Source organism: Penicillium chermesinum (genome assembly GCF_028974085.1).
Source record: "Penicillium chermesinum strain IBT 19713 chromosome Unknown utg000006l:1.0-2335141.0:1.0-2336784.0, whole genome shotgun sequence".
Lineage (NCBI taxonomy): Eukaryota > Fungi > Ascomycota > Eurotiomycetes > Eurotiales > Aspergillaceae > Penicillium > Penicillium chermesinum.
This window is the reverse complement of record NW_026695316.1, coordinates 847,475-868,177: the sequence shown is the minus strand read 5'-3', so window position 1 is coordinate 868,177 and position 20,703 is coordinate 847,475. Positions and strand designations below refer to the sequence as shown.

The 20,703-nt window shown below is 45.6% G+C and overlaps 6 protein-coding genes across 6 annotated transcripts; 2 read left to right on the top strand and 4 right to left on the bottom strand.

The window, feature by feature from the left end:
• Positions 1-1,541: 1,541 nt before the first annotated feature.
• Positions 1,542-2,399, bottom strand: N7468_008113 (aminoglycoside phosphotransferase family protein; the record flags this gene model as incomplete). Its single annotated transcript, XM_058477409.1, has 1 exon — positions 1,542-2,399. One exon carries the CDS (start codon positions 2,397-2,399, stop codon positions 1,542-1,544), a length of 858 nt encoding a protein of 285 aa, XP_058327754.1.
• A 1,795-nt stretch (positions 2,400-4,194) lies between these two features.
• On the bottom strand, positions 4,195-5,588 carry N7468_008112 (uncharacterized protein; the record flags this gene model as incomplete). The annotated part of the gene is made up of 4 exons (XM_058477408.1): positions 4,195-4,632; positions 4,709-4,919; positions 4,948-5,028; positions 5,086-5,588. 4 exons carry the CDS (start codon positions 5,586-5,588, stop codon positions 4,195-4,197), a joined length of 1,233 nt encoding a protein of 410 aa, XP_058327753.1.
• Positions 5,589-8,616: 3,028 nt separating this feature from the next.
• On the top strand, positions 8,617-9,023 carry N7468_008111 (uncharacterized protein; the record flags this gene model as incomplete). The annotated part of the gene is made up of 2 exons (XM_058477407.1): positions 8,617-8,785; positions 8,830-9,023. 2 exons carry the CDS (start codon positions 8,617-8,619, stop codon positions 9,021-9,023), a joined length of 363 nt encoding a protein of 120 aa, XP_058327752.1.
• A 253-nt stretch (positions 9,024-9,276) lies between these two features.
• On the top strand, positions 9,277-10,361 carry N7468_008110 (uncharacterized protein; the record flags this gene model as incomplete). The annotated part of the gene is made up of 2 exons (XM_058477406.1): positions 9,277-9,692; positions 9,770-10,361. The coding sequence occupies 2 exons, from the start codon at positions 9,277-9,279 to the stop codon at positions 10,359-10,361; spliced, it is 1,008 nt and encodes a 335-aa protein (XP_058327751.1).
• A 690-nt stretch (positions 10,362-11,051) lies between these two features.
• Positions 11,052-11,384, bottom strand: N7468_008109 (uncharacterized protein; the record flags this gene model as incomplete). The annotated part of the gene is made up of 1 exon (XM_058477405.1): positions 11,052-11,384. One exon carries the CDS (start codon positions 11,382-11,384, stop codon positions 11,052-11,054), a length of 333 nt encoding a protein of 110 aa, XP_058327750.1.
• A 548-nt stretch (positions 11,385-11,932) lies between these two features.
• N7468_008108 (uncharacterized protein) lies at positions 11,933-13,163 on the bottom strand (the record flags this gene model as incomplete). The annotated part of the gene is made up of 2 exons (XM_058477404.1): positions 11,933-12,686; positions 12,925-13,163. 2 exons carry the CDS (start codon positions 13,161-13,163, stop codon positions 11,933-11,935), a joined length of 993 nt encoding a protein of 330 aa, XP_058327749.1.
• Between the last annotated feature and the right edge of the window lie 7,540 nt (positions 13,164-20,703).

The following is a 20,703-nucleotide window of genomic DNA, read 5'->3' as shown; positions in this document are numbered from 1 at the left end:
GTAAGGCTAACTGTGCCTATATAATGAGTTGATAAGGCTCCTTGCATGAAGTCGTTGCATTTGAACTCGTTCGTGGGGTCTCTGGGGTTTCTAAGAAGATCGGGCAGTGTTATCCAACCGCGCGACGCGTCAACAAGTTCTGCGAATATAAGGTTTTGTTATTAGTGGTATGTAGTCGGAGCCAGCCACGACGCATGCACTCCTCTCATCCCGAAATAGCCCCTCAAGAGCATGGTTAGATCCAACAGCAATCTCAGTATACATCAACTATACCGTAGTGAGCACTGACATTCGACCTGTGCAGGCTCTGGCCACAAAGCGCAGCGTGTAAGCTGCTAATTCCTCCCTGTCGCACTCTAAATACTCGCGTTGGATCAAGCACTTTGGGCCAAATCCATTGAGATCCTGGGCCTTCCTAACCAGTTTCTAACATCTGCATATGCTCCGCTCCGCCATGGGTCCATGTCAGCGGTGTCCGGGGCGCTTGGCTAAGTGGGTCGGACCCGCACATATTTCGCCTCCCGCTCAAGAAACCCTAATCCCACATTGTGTTCAACAACTGGGCTTGTGGTTTAGTGGTATAATACTCCCTTAGCATGGGAGTGGTCCGGGGTTCGATTCCCCGCGAGTCCAACTTTTTTTTGGTTTATCCAATATCAGTGGTGGAAAAATCGAGTTATACTGAGATAAGCGCAATACTGCCGGGCATAGACTGGTAGGTTTTCAGCGTAATCCTTTTTTTTTTTCCAAATTATCAATTCGAACTACGAGTGACCAGGGGACGGTTGGGCTTTTAGATTGGCACCATGGATTCAACTGCTATGGACCAGTTGAAGGAAATAAGTCAACTACGAACAAACGATCTGTCAAGATTGACACACACACACACACACACACGTGACAAGGAGGCCACATACAGCGGCCGATCAGCCAGCGCAAAGGATACCGCGCTATCCATATGACATTTAGCGGGAAGCCGTATATGGCTGCTTCGGGCAACGAGGCACCATCATGTCACCCGACAGGATATACAATTGGTTGACAGGCGGAACCTTTTAAGTGACAGGACCCGAGCCTGGCCATTGACAGGAAGGCCTGAATATATAAGGACACTCATTTGGCTCCATATATCTAATTCTTCGCGATCAATCTTCTTGATCCTACATCATTATTACTTAGGGCCACAAGATTGGAATACGACAACGGTTCATTGTTTTGTTCATTGTTTTGCTCGATCTGAATTCAAACCTAACGACGAAGGGGAGATCCGTAAGAACCTGACCTCGTCGGCGCCCTCAGCAGCTAAATCTTTACTAAAGCAAGACCTCCAAGGCCTTGAGCATCTAAGGCCTGTCCTGGTGTGTGATCGGTGGACATGCAATAGAGTGACGAGACACACTTGGGGTGACGAATGTACAAGAGAAGTGTCACCTTTGAGGAGCCACTCAGACTAGCTGTGAGTGCGTAACATGTGGATTAATGTAAGTAATCGGCTGAGAGATCTACTTGGTCAACAAGTCTATTTGTTGTATATTCAACGTCTATGACCATAATTCCAAGCGCAATGATTGTATCCATGCAGACTCTGAGATGAAAGGCGTTAGAAAACTGTCAATGCAAAGGGGCCAGTCGTCATCGAATCGCAAAGCGCAAACAGCCAGGCAATATTCCCAGTACTGAGGATACCACCCAGATTTTTCCCAATCAATTATGACCAAGCTTGCTGCTTCGTTGCTTTGATTATCTTTCTCGCGGATCATGATATTTTTACGTTGCAGGTCACCGTGAGTGAACACTGCTTCGTGGTCCTTGAAAACGAAAGGCAAACATTTCCGGAGATATTCCGCTCTGATAGGAGGGTTATTGTTGTAGATGTACTTCCGTATCATGGCCTCATTGAGATCTTTTTCAGAGTTAAATGGGCCATTCACCAACGGATCTGGGTCTTTGGTCCAAAATATGTCATCCAGAAGCGGTCTACTACCGAAACTGCCAAAGTAGCCTGGGGATGGAAGGTGGCGCAACTCGTCAAAATATCTCCGCAGTTCGCTCAGAGCGCGCTCTTTATCCGATGTTGTAATTTGCGGCCATGCTGAAAGAAGCGATTGACCGATAATGCGCTCCATGACAATGTAGTTTTTGCCAGTGCTTGGGTGCGAATAGAGAGCGAAAACCCGAGGTACAGGGATATTTGTATTCTCTCGAACAAACAACATATTTTCTCCCTCCATGAGGTTGACGTATACCCCAAATTTCACAACGAAGTGCTGGCCCACACCAACAACTCTTCGCCCGTCATATGCCAGAGTGATATCTAGAGCATTCTCGATTTCGGCGTTCGTGGGAAGAGGACATGGCAAGTGAGATGCATAGAACGGAATTTCAAAGGGTGTCGTCATTGTTGCTCAACGTCGGTCGGTGGATAAGTTGACGTTCAAGACGTAGGCATTGGAGAGAATGTGATAGCCCTCCTATTCATAGGCTCTGAGATGTCACATGATAAGTGGGTGCTGTGATTGGAAGCTCGGAAATAGCCGTGCCCTTCGCTACTTAGAATAAACTTGAACTCCTTTTTTTCATCTCTCAACTGAATACTTATATTCTCGACCGGATGCCTCAGCACGCTCTCCTTGCTATTATTATCTTATACTTTCACTCACAAACCTATGAATTTTGAATCCCATCTAAAGCGCTGTAGATGTGAAACCAACATGGAATGCCGCAAGTCGCGCGCGGTCCCATTGATATGAACAGTCTCCGGTGGTTCTCAGACGTTAGGGCCCTGGCGCGCTCGGCGATCACAAATACTCATTAGGCAGAAGCCCAGTCTTTTCACCTGCTGACCATCGAAGAAGATGGATAGATGTATATTGGATCTCATTGGCTGGCATTTACGCGCCGAAATGTCGAACAGTATCTTACTTGCACTTTCCTTGTTTCGAATTTCCAAGTTCTTCGTCTTTCAACTTAACCCGCCGCTAAAGGTCTTAGAGTCGAGTCGTACTGGTGTCAAAGCGGACAAGTCAAGAGGGCCGCCCACTTGGCTCGGCAAGGTGGAGTCTATCGGCGCTACCGAGACCCTAATTTTAGGGAAAACATTTGGGCGCTTAGGTAGTGTTCCCACTCACCCTGTAAATTTAGGTTATTTTAAAACAACAAAGGTTTCAGCTTCAGCAGCCAATATCACGTAGTCATGTCGATACTAGCACGAAAAGAGCCATCGAAACTCAAGGTCTTTTCTTAGGAACCGCGAGTTTAGGTTTCTCTTACACGTTCTCTGCCTAATATCCTTTTATGATTCTCAAGCGGAATGAACGCTGCTAGTGAAGCACTACCACCTGCTAAGATCCGTGTTACTTCTCCGCAAATATCAACACACTCTCACATGAGATCGTTCCAATCATCTCTAAGGGTGCTTCACCCTCCACTGAATGCGTACTTGCATTGGGTTCCTGAAGCATGCTCTTAGCGATCATCCGGCTGGGGCGGATTCTGCTTGGTTAAATGGGAAGCGGGTCCCAGAGCCTTCCGTCTTCCGGCGCCCAGCCTAGGCTAGGTCGCTTCGAGGGTTCTTAAAGCCACATTCTAAGTACAGAAAAGATCATCACCACTTGCGCTTGAAGTCGAAGTACCATGCGTTCGCATTCATGACCCCGCGCTTCGTTTCTCGAGCCCCTGAAGTCTCTTACTCTAGCTCCCTCTACCACCACGATAAAACGAATTTACAACCATATCTGACAACTCAACAATGGCCGACGACGAGCCTCACTAGTGTTTGGAGTTTAGGTGAAAAAGTATGGCGCTATTTTATGCGTCGGAATCTGGTCCAGTGATTTTCTCGTGAGCGGACTTGTTACCTGTCGAAGTACGAGGTGTCATCTCTCACCAGAGATGTACTAAGAGTTAACGCGCATGGCTCCATCGAAACTGGTAGTTACGTGTACGAGCATTTAGCTGCACACTAGTATGGAGCCATGGAGCCATGCTCGAAATTACAGAGTTGAGAGCCATATGAGATGCCTTTCGGTTCATTTTCTGCAAAATCTTGTTACCAGATTTTGTTACCAGATTTTCTAAACACCCTACAGCCAGGCTCCCCTTCAACCTTCTGGCAAAAGTGAAAATTATGAGCAAAATTGTTTCGTAATAGTGGTATCAAACATGTATATACAGATCAAATGGAGCGAATTTAGACTAGATTTCGCGTGGAAACGATCTAGAAGACACACTACTCCTCGCATGGCTGAATCGAGTCGGCTCTTCACTCTCCATTGGACTCACGGGTGAATCGGCACTGATTTCAGACACACGGGTAGCAGCGAGCCGAGGATAAGCAAGGCCCTCCTCAGCGTGCTGCACGATTTTCGAATCGGGCCAAGTCTCCATCTCGACAGTGCGCATGATCTCGAACCGATCGCTCTCATAGCCAAGTGGTTGGGCCAGGTCGCGAGGAATAGCTGGGTGCTGCGACCGAGAGTTATATGAGCGGCTGCCGGTGCCGGAGGAGGACCAGAGTTTGTTTTCTGGGATCCGGGGGCTGCGGTAGGGGTACTGGCTGTTCCTGCGGGAGGCGAGGAGACGCGGCATGAACTCCATGAGCAGGGGTCGGAGAGCTGGTGCTGAGGAACAGATCTGAGGATTGCCATATTAGGCGACAACGATACGTGAAAAGGGAGACTCTTCTGAGGTTGAAGTGAGGGAAACCTACCAATCCCAAGGATATCTCAATCCCGGCGGCCACTTGGACGGGCCATGCTAACCAGGTGACGTCTTTGGCATGATTGCTCTTCCATAAGTGACCGTACGGACGGAGCCAGCTACATTCACGATAACTCCTAGGCCGAAGATCGAGATGACAGCAATTCGTTGGCGGCTGGGAAGCTTGAGGCTCCAGATCAATGGCATGGGCAGTGTTGTGGCTATGAAGTCAGTGACAATGTTGACAACACTTCCCCGAAGACCATGGCATTGTCATCGAAACAGGTGTAATGGAACGTAGGACGGAGTGTCCAGAATGCCTTGGCAGGTCTGTATCGAATGTGAATATTGCAATATTGCACAGGGCGTTGGAGCGGCGATACTCACGAGCACTGGAAAACGGTCGCAAAAGTGAACGCTATGGTCGATGTTGCGACAATGGCGATCGCTCCAAGAAAAGCGTACTTGTAGATTTGGAACATTCCCTTCGACTGTCCAAGAAGACGTCGGCAGAACCATAACAATGAGGTCTTGGCAAAACCAGCCGACCAGGCAAAGGTGATTTGGAATGCTATGCTCAATTTCTTACTGCCAGAGAACCATGCAAGAGGAACATCCCAAAGATGTCGATTGTGGCCCCAATCCTCTGTCATAATCGAAGTTACCACGGCCATAGAAATGCCAAAAACCAGACCTAGTACGATCAGAATATCATCCAGCCCGGGAGTCGCTGTGATGTAGAGCCGCGTGTATAAACGCAGTGCTACTACTATGACTGCCAGTGACATGAAAATAGCATTCACAATCATGACCCCGTGCCCACGAGTAACAGGATCGATATAGTTTGGTATAGGCATTCCGGTCGCCGAGGCCCGTGAAGAGAGCTTCATTTTGATATGAGGTTTGGCAAGAAATATTGTGGGTCGCGAGAACTGCTCATAAGATTTCACTGAATATAAGGACTGGATCTTGCTATGTTCAGGCTATCCATCCGTTGGATCGAAGGTACAATGGTTTCAAGGCCGACACATCGGAGCCAAAGGTCATGAATGGAGGATGGACAGCGAAAGATCCGATGACAGGCGGGGACGAGCTGCGAGGGAACGGGGAATAGGTAAGAGATAAGAAAGACCTGAACATGGGGGTCAGCCAGAAGACCATTCGGGAAATATCACGGAAGGTGGAAGAGAGCCCCATGGTTCAATGCGAACTGACGACAAGAGCGTCGATCGCGGATCATCCCACGGAATTGTACGGTATTTGCATCCTTTCAAGTTTGAGGATTTGTACTGTTTCCAAACACTATCTCAAATGCAGAAGACGTGTCTTGAGGCTAGCAGGGACGGCAGGGAAATGATGGCTGCCATGGGCCGATCTAAAGGTCCGCAGTTCCTCTGCGGCCCCATACACAGTGATTTGATGCATCGGCTTTTAGAGGCGAAGGAGAGAATTGGCCGGAGCGGGCCATTGGTGTCTTTGGACATGAATTATCCCAGCAGCCGATGCTCTGCTAAGGATGGGGTCCAATGGGTGTTTATGGAGGGGCTGAGCCCGGGGGCCGTCGTACTGTAAACCAATATGAGATTGCAAAGGCCATTAGGCCATTGAGGTTTAGATTTCTCATATGAATTACGATTCGGGTACACAAGGGAATGGAATGAAGTCTAGCAGAGCAGCAGCTGAGCTTCTAGCACATAGCCAGGGTCTCAAACCGTCGGGGGTTTGGATGACAGACGATTCCAACCCGATAAAAGATGCGGGAATTGGGCTAGCACCACGTGCCAGTAATCTGACAGTAGTCTTTCCCCAAATGCTCCGTCCGTACAGGATTCACTCCACGTTTTGGCCCCATCGAGCTCCGTTTTCCCGCCCCTCCAGAGCTGAGCCGATGCACTATATCGGTCACGGGCCTCTCGGCTCTTTGAAGGATCTGTGATCTTACTGCAACTGATACGGCTAGGGAGATTATGCAGGGGATTTCTGTATGGTGACACCTCAAAAAACGTGGTATGAAGTTTGATAGGGGCGAAAAACATATCCCCGCCTGTCAAATTTCTTTATCTCCCAGCCTTCCTGGGTGGGACCACTTGAGACAGTGTGAATTCATCTTCCGAGGGCATAAGACGATCCAGAGTTTGGGTCGGATCTGTATATACTCCATTGTGAGTATAATAGCGCGCTCGATAGAAGATTCTTCCATTGCAGAGTTGTGACTTGTTTGTCCACCACGGGGGGTCGGGGCCAGGCCCCCTCCTCCCGACTGAATTTGTGCAGATCGAAAGCATAAATAGAATCGCTTATCGGACTACCTCTAATAATAGAGCTCTTTGGGAGAAACACGACATTTGCTGCAGGGTACATCTTTGAGAAGAGCAGGTTGCATTGGCACGTTCGCATGGCCGCCTCGACGTTCATGACATGACCCGTGGTCAATGACGCAAGTTTGCGAGCTGACCCCATCTTCATCCTTTCATACCGAGTTGAAGAGTTTGCATAAATATCCGTAGGGTCTAGGGGGGCCTGACTGACCCAAGTGAGGCCGGCCTCTACACCGTATTCCGTCAACTCCACACAGGTGGCGATCTGGAGGGGCCATCGGACTCCTACCCCATCGTATCTTTCAATATTCGTTCGGCAAGGGGACTGATTGATTGGCTCTGTTTACGACACCATAACGCGGGACCCCCCCTTCTGGATGAATGTACCCGGAGTAGCTGATGGCATGGCTCATAGACAAGTTAGAGAGTACCCCTACCTCCTTTATATTCCACACTTTCTTAATGTCACGGAACAATGGGATTCGACGGCTCTTTGCCGTCGAATCGGCGTTGAAAGCACCTTTGAAGCTATATCGAGGCCCTTTGAGCCAAAGTCATGTCATTCGATGTCGATAAGCGGGGTCGTCTGGACCCTCCTGCATTCCTATTGGTTGGATTAGGGTTGGAACCTGAGCTGGGGCCAAACCCCTGGCGAATCCCCATATAAAAGGGGCTGTTTGTTTAGAAGAAAGAGTAAGCTTTAGTCTTTGTTCAGACCGGAACCCTACAGTGGGATCCCATCGAATATCATTATCTCGCCTGGTCAACTGGTGCCACCCAAATCTGGCAGTTCCCTTACAAGTAATAAACAGGTCTCTACACATATTAATATTCTTCAGGTCCAGATTTGGGATTATAGAAACAAAAATGATGCTGACTACTAAGAAATAAATCGGGAAGATATGTTCTTGACAATGATTATTGATGAATGGTGGGGCTGTGGTCAGTCTTCTGAGAGTCTGCGAGAACTCAGCCTCACACTGTCACGACACGCTCCGATTAATCGACTACAAAGGAGTCGCTGTCACGAGACACCCGACTAATCACAAAGGAGCCGCGGAGGAACTCGAAGGAAGGCTCGGAAGGCCTGGCGCCATTATGGCATGACTCGAGACCCATAAAGGGGGCTCGCTAGTTAAATCTCGCAATATATAGGATAATCGTGGGAGGAACCGAAGGGTTCTCCAACGATTAGTTTGATTATCTTGCTACAAGCGAGTCCCCTCTCTCACGAACTCGTAGTAGTATCGGCCTCCCTCAGTCGTATCCCATAATACTCCGAGCCTATTAACGTTCGGGCTTCACACACACGAACACAGTGCTGCTTGATCTTCAGGGCACACTTACAATCAGCCTATTTACCAGGGATTTTTGCAAAGGCTTTCAATAATTGGCTTCAGCGATAGTAAAATGACGTAATCATAGCTTAGATACTTTTAGGTACATCTTGAGGTATTACTCGCAGAGAATGATATGAGTGTGGGGAGAAATCTATAGATCTAAAACTGCACAGTAATCTTTCATATTCCATGCTTGAATCTCCTGCTCAGCCTTGCGCTTCTCCTCCGACTTCGAAAGCAGTTCGCCCCTAGCTTTCGCGATGCACCGACGGGCGTTGGAAGGGAGTGAAAAGGCGCTGGGACGCGAGCATCCCTCCACGCTCGCCAGTGTCAGTAACCTTGGCTTATTGCTTTCCGACCAAGGGAAATATGAAGAGGTGGAAGCGATGCACCGACGGGCGTTGGAAGGTAGTGAAAAGGTGCTTGGATGTGAGCTCCCGACACGCTCACCAGCGTCAGTAGCCTTGGCTCAGTACTCTCCCTGCAAGGGAACTATGAAGAGGCGGAAGCGATGCATCGACGCGCGTTGGAAGGACATGAGAAGGTGTTTGGACACGAGCATCTCTCTATGCGCAAAAGTGTCATTCAACTTGGCTTAGTGTTGTTCGAGCAAGGGCAATATGAAGAGGCGGTAGCGATGTATCAACGGGCGTTGGAAAGCGCCTAAGTCCGAGGATCCTGGCACTGTCTTTAGTCCCGATATTTTCTAGACTTCTTAGATCAATAGGAGGCGTAAATTGTCCTCGAGTTATGTTTCTTTGCAGCAGGCCATCTACTGGCAGAGTTGTGGGGCGGTCACGTGCGCACGTCGACCCCGCCCGTCCGGTGAAGCCTAGCCCACAGTCACTAGATGCTAACTCATCGTGCAACGATTAAATCGATATCACCTCCTATACCTTTCTAGTAGGCAAACGACAATAATGGAAAATATACCAAGCTTGGACTCCGACCTGTCAAGTTTGGCAGTTTTTGCCTCAAATGCCAGCCGTACTCTTTACTGTATCGTGGATAGCTTTCAGTCGACACCAAGACCTATTCGAGAGCTTTCACGGGATCTCCACGTTCTGATGGAAGCTTTAGGCGGATTGGGTGGCATGCGCGACCTATTCACTGACACTGAAACGCTAAACCTCCGATTCATTTTGGTAAGATGTGGGGTCGCTTGTAAGGATTTTAAGGAAGTGGTCGAAAAATGCCTGCCTTACCCGGACGACGGGAGCGTCGACCGTCGATGCTGGACTAAACTACAATATATGGGTGGCAACGTCGACACTTTCAGGCGTCTGCTATTGCTGTATCTATCAGCTTTTGAAGTGACCGTCGAGTCCACGCACCTGTAAGTGGCATGGCGTCTTGGCCCTTGTTTCACAACGGCTTGCATACATTACTGATTACTCTTTTTGCGCGTTTCAGCCGATTGCAAAGCTTCGTTGATGTCAAAAGCCTCGAAAGTCATGAAATACGTATCAAACATGCCAAGTCTGACATCGAAGACTTTCTTGAGAATCTTAACTATGGGATATGCCCGCATGAAATGAAACAACTGGAAGAACAGCGGCTGGGCATCGAAAAATGCCTTGAAATATGTGCCTATTCTTCTGATTCTATTGATCTGATTCAAGTCAAAACAGAAGAAAATGGCAAGGTGCCAGAAGCCGACCAGCCTACCGCGTTTCCTGGCTCACATGCGAAAGGAAGCTTCAGTACTATCAACAACTATTCCACGGGAGACGCCGTCCTCTTCACGGTTTCCACCAATGGAAAGACCATTCACGGGAGCAATAAGGCGTTAGGGTGGAGGTCACGTTTTCTCACAGGACATGTCAATGACCAGAGTGTCCAGCAGATATCGAAGGATTTTGCTCTGATGAATACCGGACACCTTGAGCGAAAGGAGTCTTCTGCCGGAAAGAGCACCTCTGTTGCCGCTGATAATCCGGATTCTTGCCACCCTGGGACTGAATTCGTCAAGCAGTACGGGAAAGGTAAAATTCTACCCAAGTGAACTGTATTTCTGTATTCGATTTATTTCTTTCTCTCACTTTTATCGATCCTTTCTGTGAATTTCAGCCACATTTTCAAGTGAGATATGGTTCCATCGTGTCAAATCAAAGTTCGGACAGCTGTAACTGCGTTCGGCAACAGAAGTCCGATCTATGAAGTTACAGAGTATATCCGTGTAGAAGCTATCGCACGATTTCAAAGTTTCCCTTTGTTTCTGACATAAGAATAATTATTCAAGCAGCTTTGTGAAGCCTCAGGAAGCTCCAGAAGCACATTCGATTTGAGGTCTCATCTCCACTGAAGGTAGGCTACTATTTTACTAAAAACAACAGACTAGTGCTTCCCATATTCATTTGGTACATTGAAAAACATGCACGTAACCTCTTCTACCTCCCAAAAAGATTGAAAAGGCCTTGACAATAGCCATCAACTAAACACTGATTATGTCCGGAGCAGTAGAAGGAACATCGTACCTATAGTAAAAAGGCAGCGACAAGCCGTTCAGTAGACGTATAAACTAGGGTTCAATCCGACAAAGCTTCCTCCAACAAGGCAGAGAAGACTAAATTCCGAAACAAGAAGAACGCGTCACATCAGAGTTCAACAGCTGCTAAGAACTCAGGGTTTTCCGATCTATTTTTAGCCTGTTTAGCAAGGACCCATGAAATCAGAGAAGCAAACAGATTACCTCTTAGTGAAGAGGGAGATCGAGCATCTGGGAACCTTTTGGCTGTTGCCAGTGAGGAAGAAGCTCTTCCTTCCATGAGACTTCACCATGGCTTCTGGAAGCCTGCTGTATTGTAGTATCAGACGCGTTGCCCAAGCACTGACGCGCATACTTTTTGGCTGTAATAGATCGTGCATTTGTGAGATTGGAGTTTGTGGAGCCAATAAATTGGAAGGCATGCTCCTCTGCGACAATATCCTCGAAGACATTGCGCCGTTCGTTGCCTTTCCCTGCCCAAAGATTATAGCGTTCGTCTACTTTCATGCCGGGATGTTGATACAAGTTCTCCATCTTCATGGTTCGAGGATGTCATGTAACAAGGTCAAAGTAAAATCTTCGAGAGGGAATACGAGGTAAGCACGTGATGAATCATTGTGACTGAACCATAGACCGATGACCGATGACGGTACAGACCACGTGGGGCTTATCCGTTCCGGAACCAGGAAGGCGAACAAAAGCAATTCAATAAAACTAAGAGTGACTTGTTGGAAGGCTGTTCTGATCAAGTTACATAGGATCGGGTTGCAAAGGTCGATTTTCTGTGCGGTGAAAAGCGGCACATCTTTAGCATGTGCTGCAACTACTCAGTCACACAACCTACTAAGCAATTTGAAAACTAAAAAGCGCTTTGAAGGAATCCAGCACGGGTCATTCAGAAAGAACGATGATATATAGACAGATGCTATTGATTCTTTATTGACCTCCTTCATTCGTATTCACCTGATTCATTTTCATCACGCGTCGAACGCTTTCTCACTTCATTGGAAGACGGGCTCTGCCTTGGTATAGACCTCATTTGCTCCCGCTCAGGCTTGTTCATATTTGGGTAAGATTGCCCGGATTGCTCAGTCCCCCCTAGCTAGAATCTGCCCCGTGACTCGATCATCAGTGTTACTAGAAGCATAAGATAAAGCTCCAAACCGACTCGTATATCGTTTGTCCGTCAAATGCCGAAGTGCTTCTTCTGTCATAGAGCCTACAAGTTGGGCTGAATTCCCCAGCGATAACGCTTTCTTCACATCGAAAAGATCCGCTAGGGTATTCACAACAACTTGGTCGCTCTCGCCATCTGCAACGACCTCTCCCACTCTGTATTCTTTCCGATTCGACACTTCGCTCGCTACCTTGCAGATCTCAAGGCATTGCTTGGAAGCATCGATGTCCTTTATTAAGCGTGTCCTCTCGTTCTCGTCGCCAGGGTCATTATTCGATACAAGGATTTCCAAACGGGCCCGGAGCCCACGGATAATCGTGTCGAAACTATCTTGATTTTCGTCCAGAGCCTGTCGGGTGATTCTTTGGGCCTCAAAAAGACGATCCTCCCCCCCTCCATCTCGTGACCCTTGTAAAAGAGACGATTCTTGACCGGCTAAGGATGCGATGTAATGACACGCATTTTCACAAATGCGAAGGCATTGTTTAGTGACTTCCTTTTCGTCATTGAGATCGAGACTTGAGCTTGGAGTGATCGTGTTGTCGATGGAGAGCTGCCCCATCTTCTCGTCAACTCGTTGTAAGTGAACTTCCAAGGAATACATTGTGTCCTTGATCATTTCGTTATAATCTTCGAGAACTTTCTGAGATACTTTGGCATTATGGCTGAAACTGTGTTAGTCGGGTTTCTTAAGAAAAAAAAGAAAAAGAAAAAGCAAAAGAAGGGGTTAACAAACATGGTCAAGGTGCCCAAGCCGACCGATATTGTGGATTTGTAGCCAGATATAGTATCGATAAATTCATTAATATCACCTCTCATAAATTCCATCTTTGTCCAGTCTTTGATTGTTGTCTTCGATTTGCTTCCGAAAGCCTGTATACACTTTTCAAAATCGTGGCATACTTGGGCACATCTCTCAATAGGACCTTTGAGAAGCGCCAACATCTCTGCTCGGTCCCAATCACTTGCTTCAACGAGTCTAGTATTGTGATGAGATCGTATAGCTCATACTGTAGTCTGGCCAATGTTTTGTCGCGACCTTTGAATCGTATGATAGTTTCGCGGAGCGCTTTTGTTGACTGAACAGCAGCTGTGATGACCGCTAGTAGTGAGGCAGTTATGCTCAAAGGATCTGCCATCATGAGCGAGGCCTCTTCTGATCTGCTTATCACAGAAGCTGATTCCGATCGACATCGACAGAACCTAGTAGATAGAGGAACAGCGGCGTAGCTGTTATCAAGCTGTCTAGTTAACTGAAAAGGTGAATCACCTTAGGAGGGGTAAGTTGAGGGCTGAAAAGAGTGATTGCAATTAGCGCCGGGGATGGGATGGAGGGGGGAAGAGGGGGGGGGGGGGGGGGTCATGTGATTTTCAACCTGCAACAGTACTATATAATCGCGAGCGGTCCTCTCTACCCGCGTAGCACGTGATATTCATAATTTTCAGATTTACCGCTCGGCCACAAGTGCGAACACGCTTCAGGAACCTAATACAAGTATGTATTCAGCAGAGGATGAAGCATCTTTAGAGATAATAAGAACCTCATGAGATTATTCGAAGGGCTTCCGGCTGTGGTAACCTACTTTTCTTATAGTGTATCGCCGATGATCTGATCGGTTGACAGCATTATTTTTTCATTGGTCAGCTTCATCTACTTCTTTCTCCATATTGGAGTAGATTCAACCTCAATAACTGTATCGAGGCTTGGCAGATTTCACCATGTAACACCACTCGTAAAGAGGCAGGGAGGAAAGACAACATGGGATTCTATACAAGATGCTACTTATTACACTAATCACCCGAGTGCACATCACTTTTGTATGACTACCCCGCCTTTGGGCAGCCCCTTCCCTTCCCATGCATATCCCCCATGTATTTAAGTCTGGGAGAAACTAATCTATCAATATTCTCGAGCAGTCTATTTCCATCTCTCTCATTGCATCAATAAACTCCTATCCTTAAATTCAACTTTTACTTAATAGTATACAAGTACTGAGGATGAACCACCAAGCCTTGGATTTCGCCAATCCTGAACAGTCTCATATCGCAATTCGAGCCCTACCTCACTGCCTAAGATGTGGCTTAATCACCAGGAAACATGAAGTAATTTAGTGGAATGGCAAAGGCAATAGTTATCAACCATACTACACTTGTTTCAATTGTGGTAAATTCTCCTGTTTTGGAGATATACGAGGCATATTAGCGGAAAACCCTACATATTTCTGCAATGACGGTATGCAGTTTAGTAGACGTGTGGTTTTAGGCGCAGATGGTGGGAGCACTGGAATTCCGTGGTCAATTTTCTATCATTGTGCTACTGGAGGATGTAACTTCTTCAAGTTAATAACGAACGACAGGGATAAAATCTTGGTTTTTCCTGGTCCAGCCACAAGATACAACTTGATATTTGAAGGGTTCTAATAACCCTGTCTACATATAAATTATACTTTGGTGCTCCTTCATTTCGCATCAGGAGCCAATTAGAACTAGGACCTCCTGTAGCCACGTAAATAGCTACGAAAGACTGATTTTGTTATTAATCTCGCTATATAACTCCATGTTAGTCATTAGCATGTTTGCTTAAAAGAACGAAAAGTAAATAGATATACAGAGATAAGTAAAAGAGAAAGACACTTAAATCTATATTATCTATCAATTATAGAGTCGAAAAAGCTACGCTAGAGTTGTGTCTTGTTAGGTTTAATAAGAGACACTTTAATAAAATAGTCAGGGACCCGACCATAGCTCTGCTAATTGTGTCTAAATAGAAAGATAAAGAAATGGCCCAAAGGCCTTAAAGAGCGGAAAAGAGACTCTAATGCTCACGTTCGAAGATCATAGGCCTCAGAAACATGGTTTTGTAAGTATATCTTGTATAAGACGGATAGATCGTAAAAATTGTATCTTCGGTCTATCAAGTATAAGTCTCTAAAATGCCTTCTCACTCTATTATAGTCTGTATATACCTTAGGACATTGAAAGTATGCGAAGGTTTACTCTGTATTCGGGATAAGCTTCCTGTCAGAGATAAGTCTAATCCTCCCTGATATAGTCATCGGCGTACCAGTATTGATCTTTCTAGCTGGCGGAGAGGAAATAACGTCCTTACTATCGGACGGCGCAGAGCGCTTCCGTCGCCCTTGAAGAGGACCACCCTCCTGAAAGCTGTAATATTGTATTCTAGTAGTAACAGCTTTATTGCGCTACATCCACTCATCCTCTAATAAATTGGTGGTAGGCCAAGTAAAGAATGTCTCCACGAGAAGGATCTGCTCCGATAGTATTGTAAACTCCTTCTGTAATACCTTGCGCACAGGCTTATTACTGACAGCCCTACCGGTCAGCTGTCTTTTAATATCAATCACCGCCTGTTACCGACTGAAATCATAGTGTATTTCCTTCCGCTGTTTGTCCTGCAGATAGCGGTGCAAATTTTGGACTTAATGTCTCTAGTCCTTCAGCATCACCTGCGACGCTAGGTCATGAGGGCAGCCACCGCACTGGGTCTCTAACTCGAGTTGCTAGTGTATAGCCGATAGTAGTTCAGGGTCTTTCTCTACTGATTCCCGATCGATATCGCTCAGATATTATGGCTGCCGCCGATCAATTTAGTGGCTTATCTGAGTCACAGCCTTAGAGAACGCTTTATCTGCATTAAGGCTATACATGATCTCCTATAAGCTAGTATACCGACAGGGACGATAATGTTATATAAATGTCCTGCTACTGGTGTATGTTATAATCATATTACGCTAAGCTTTACTAACAAACCCTAGCTAATGACTTAGCTGTTACAGACCCACTTCAGTTAAAGGGAATAAGTCAACTACGACCAACCGATCTGTCAAGGTTGATACACACGTGATAAAGGGGCCAGATACGGCAGTCGACTAACCGGCACAAAAGGATACTTAGACCTCGCCACGACCCGCGGGTCTACCCAAACGGGGTACCCATTACCCATTTCTTGGCGGGTAATGGGTAGGGTTTGCCTACCCGCGTGCGGGTAGTGGGAAGCTGGTTAATACCCATGGGTATTTTCTGGGTACCCGCGGGTAGTCAAACAATACAAACAGGTGGGACCCCGTGACTTGTATATTTTATGCATATTCGAGCTGTAATTTTGAGTATTTCATATACAACTACCAGTCAAGATTCAAGAGATTTCTCAGTATTAAAGAGGTTAAAACAAGGTCAATTTGATTCTATAGCTAATACTCAATAAACTGATCATCATCCCGTCTCCGCTTCCGACTTCTACCTGAAATCCGTTGTTGAGTCTCTGGGAGAGGATTTGTAGCTTCATCGTCAGATAAAGCTTCATGAGAAGGGCCCTGGGTAGTATCTGGCTCTTGTATGACCTCTATATCCTCCTCTTCATTATCACTGATAGGATCAATATCCTGTAGTGACTGAGGACTTTTCTCTTCTCTCTCTGTCTCAATCTCCCCACTTGTAAGATACTCCTTCTTAAGAGTAAGGTTGTCATCTTCAAGCTCAAATTTTGTTGCGAACCTATACATCATGAGCTCCTGGATAGTTTCAGATCTTAGAGAGCCTCGACGGTAATGACAGATGTCCCGAGCAGAGTTAAAGAGACGCTCAACCCCTGCACCTGTAGCAGGAATTGTAAGAATATCCCGTGCAAGGCTTGCGAGAGCAGGAAATTCATGTTGATGGTCTTTCCAGAACGCTCGAATGGTTACTCCAGTGATAGTACCTAATATTTATTAATAAAACACACAATAAACCAAGATAATACTGACCAGATTCAAGATATCTTGAAAGCTCATCCCGCTCAGTTAAGCTTGTTTGCTGAGATTCAGACTCTCTAAGCATCCGTTCAAGATCAAACTCCGAGGTCTGTGTTGTGGATATATGAGACTCTAGTAATGTCTGGTTCTGTAACAGACGTTGCTTATAAGACTCAAAGTAATCCACAAAGCTTTGGCGATATCGATCACGCCACTCATCGCCCCAATCTTTTCCTAGAAAAAAACTGGAGCTTATTCTGCGGTGCAAGCATTGTTCCAATAGCAAAGAGGTCTCCAGGAACGCCATCTGTCTTGCTATAATATTGGGAAAGCTTTGTCTTCGCCACATAAAGCGCATTTAGCATCATCTTCTTCCAAGGTACCTTTTTGTATCTAAGCTGGTTGATCGACTTCTCAAGATGATCAAAAAGCTTATTATAGATACCAAAGATCAGATGTATGGTAACATCCTTTGTTTTCGAAAGCGCATTCGTGAATTGGAAGAAAGGTTGAGTGATATAAAGGAGGTAGTCGATCTGACGCCATTGCTCTTGATCAAGCTTCAAATGCGAATGTCCATATTTAGTACAGAACTCGTCAAAGACAGACTGTAATCGCTTGGCACGTCGGAGCATAAGAAAGGTCGAGTTCCAGCGTGTTCGAACATCTTGAATTGGCACAAGAGGTATTGAGGTTGTTTGAAGCTTAGAAAACAGCTCGAGACGTTGAGGGCTAGCATTGATAAAAACAGCTAAGCCTCGTATCTATATATAATTAAATAAGTTGATAGTTTTTATATCTGAAGAGATAAACTTACCTTATTCAGTGTGTCAACAATCTCTCGTTTTTGTTGCCTTGAGCGGATCAATTGATCTTGGGTTTCAGACCACTGCATTTCAGCTATATCGTTCTTTGGATTTGCCTTCATTTGCCCAAGAAGCTGCTTCAGACTAAGTTGAATGACGTGGGCTAGACAGGGAACCTTGATGATCGTAGTATGATCGCTAATCTCAAGAGACTGGATAGAATCCTGGATACTCGACATCATAGTGCTATTATTTGATGCATTATCAGTAGTAATTGCAAGCACTCTGTCTGTGATCTGGTGTTTTTGAAGAAGTTCAAGAAGGACAGCACTTAGATTGACACCCGAGTGTGTTCCATGAAGTGGTTCAAAGCCAAGCAGTATCTCCCGATAGTTCCAATCTTCATCAAGAAAATAACCAGTTACTGCCATAAATGCTTGCTGGAATGGAGATGTCCAGCAATCAAGGGCAATTGATAGCTTACCATCTTTAGGTAGCTTTTGGAGGATAGTATTCTGGTACTCAGTGATCGTGCCTTGAAGTCGACGTCGAACTGTTTTCGCAGATGGGATTTGTGGACGCATTGGGGCACGGGAGGCCATGTAAATCAACTGATGAAAGTCGGGGTGTTCGAGGATTTGGAATGGTAGCCGGGAATCAGTAATGAAACGAAGTAAACTTGCTTCCCAAGCCTCTTGAGTAAAACTGAGACTATCTGAAGCTGGTGTAGCCTATATTAGAAAGATATTAGTAAAAAGATATCATAATATAAGATAAAATTACCTCGTGGAAAAATTGTTTGATATTATGCCCATTTGTGCCACGACACCCAATCCCTTTCAAATGCTTGATCATCGCTGTGGTCCCATTCCCATGTTGTTGTGGATGATCGAGCACCTTCTTGCATCGTTTACACATAACCTTGGGCATTCCGTCGCTCGCTTTTGCTACCTGGTCAAAGTGCTTCCACACATCAGATTGCTGTCGAGCATCCCACCGTATCGGCTTTTTTTGTCCAAAGTCTGTCTGAAGCCACCAATTCACAAAATCGTCTTTTGTCATGTTGGAATAAACAAGGTATGCCGAAGTTCGGTCAGGACAGATACGTTCAAGGGAGGGAGGTATAGGGGCCACACGGGATGGATAAATGAAATCCGAATTGGCGATTGATTGTGATGTTTGTTGGTTAAACGAAGGGTTAGAGGTAAGGTCGTCGGGTTGAATAACCTGAAGGTTATCTGGATTGTCAGTATTATATAAAGATGATGCATACACATCAGAGAACTGGGAGAATTGAGACATTATGGCAAGGGAAACAAGACCAGGCTAGTTACCCCTAATCACATAACGAAGTAAGTACTTACTATAGTAAATTTTGCGACTGATAGACTTAGAGACTTTAGCCCCCTTTTTTTGATAACTTGCGAATAAATGACCCACTATATCTATGATATATATTCTAATTGGTTGAACTCATGGGTTATTCGTGGGTAGATGGGTAGCCCGTGGGTAACCCGCGGGTAACCCACGGGTTACCCACGGGCTACCCATCTCACTTTAACCCCTTTTTTCATATTCAAGTGCCATTGTTTTCAAGATAGATACCACTGTTCAAGGCTGTTGTACACTTAATATATACAATTTTGTTAAAGCAAAGCTCATATTTAAATGGAAATAACGTATATAATTCGATTTGTCGAACAGCTAATCAGTTTCACTGATATAAGAGTATATAAAAGGGGTATGATTGTGTTGTCAGGAAGATACACTTACTCCCTTGTAGTGTAAATATATATTTTCAACAGTTGACAATATATAATCCACAATACTACCTACAACCATCTACCATAAGGTTTAATCTATTAAATATAGATACAAACCACTATTACCAGAGCTACTAATAACGCTTTTCAACTTCAATACTTAATTTACGTAGTCAATGTGGTTGTATCGCTTCATAAACTAGAGGCTAACCAGAACAGCTGTTAAAAACTGTAATTTACTTGGGTGAGTAAGCGATTTTATACAGCTTGGCATGTCCAAAAAGGGGTAATTATGCATTTTTGGGTAATTCGTGGGTAACCCGCGGGTACCCCATGGTCTACACTGGGTAGACGGGGATGGGTAATGGGTAGGACTTGCCTACCCGTCCCACGGAACTGGAACCAAAATCCCTACCCGTGGAAGTTCCATGGCGAGGTCTAAGGATACTGCACTACTCAATTTAACGGTTAGCGGGAAGCTAGAGGCGGCTGCTTAAGACAACAAGGCCACTACGGCTCATCGGGTGATAAGCACTGCACATCAATGATATGCGGAACGTATTAGCGATATATCCTGGACATATTAGTGATAAGAAGGACTGGATATATAAAGACACTTGTTTTAGCATATATTTAGTTCTTTGCGATCAATCATTCTTGTTTAATAAGCTGTTACTTAAGAACCCAGATTGGAATATAACATAGTTCATTATTATTTGTTCAAAGACAAATCTTAATGACGCAGGGGAGATCCTTAAGTAGAATCGTTTTTTCCGGGTCTGAAGGATTGTCTTATTGAACGGAATTATATCTTCGATATAGACTGGGAAATTTGATACATCAGAGCATTGATGCAGACATTCGTCCTGCCGGAGGTGGAAGCCAATCAAACGACTTGAACGTGAAATTGAGGTACTTTTGTATAGCCTTGTGTTTCATTAGAATGTGCTACATATCCCTTGATTGTACTCAGGCTGCTACCAGTTTATGCCGTCTGCATAACTTGACATAATAGGCGTCCTTGTACATAGTAAATCCTTAGATACGGCTTTATAAAGACTGAGGCCAATACTTGAGATACCCCCACTAGTAGCATGACCCGCGAATACCAATGGAAGAGATGTGACTACAACTTCGTAGGCTAGGATGCGCTGAAAGCCTGATCAATCGAAGCCCCTCGATCTATAGATCAACGTTGCCTGTGGTACAACCATCTCAATACGCACCGAAGACACGCCCTGATCAAAACGGCCGGCGCACAAAGCCGATTCCATACCCCCTCCTCTCAGGCCATGGCCCAAGCCCTTACTCCAGATATGGGAACCCCCCCAGCAAAAGAAACAATGTCGTATAGGAGTA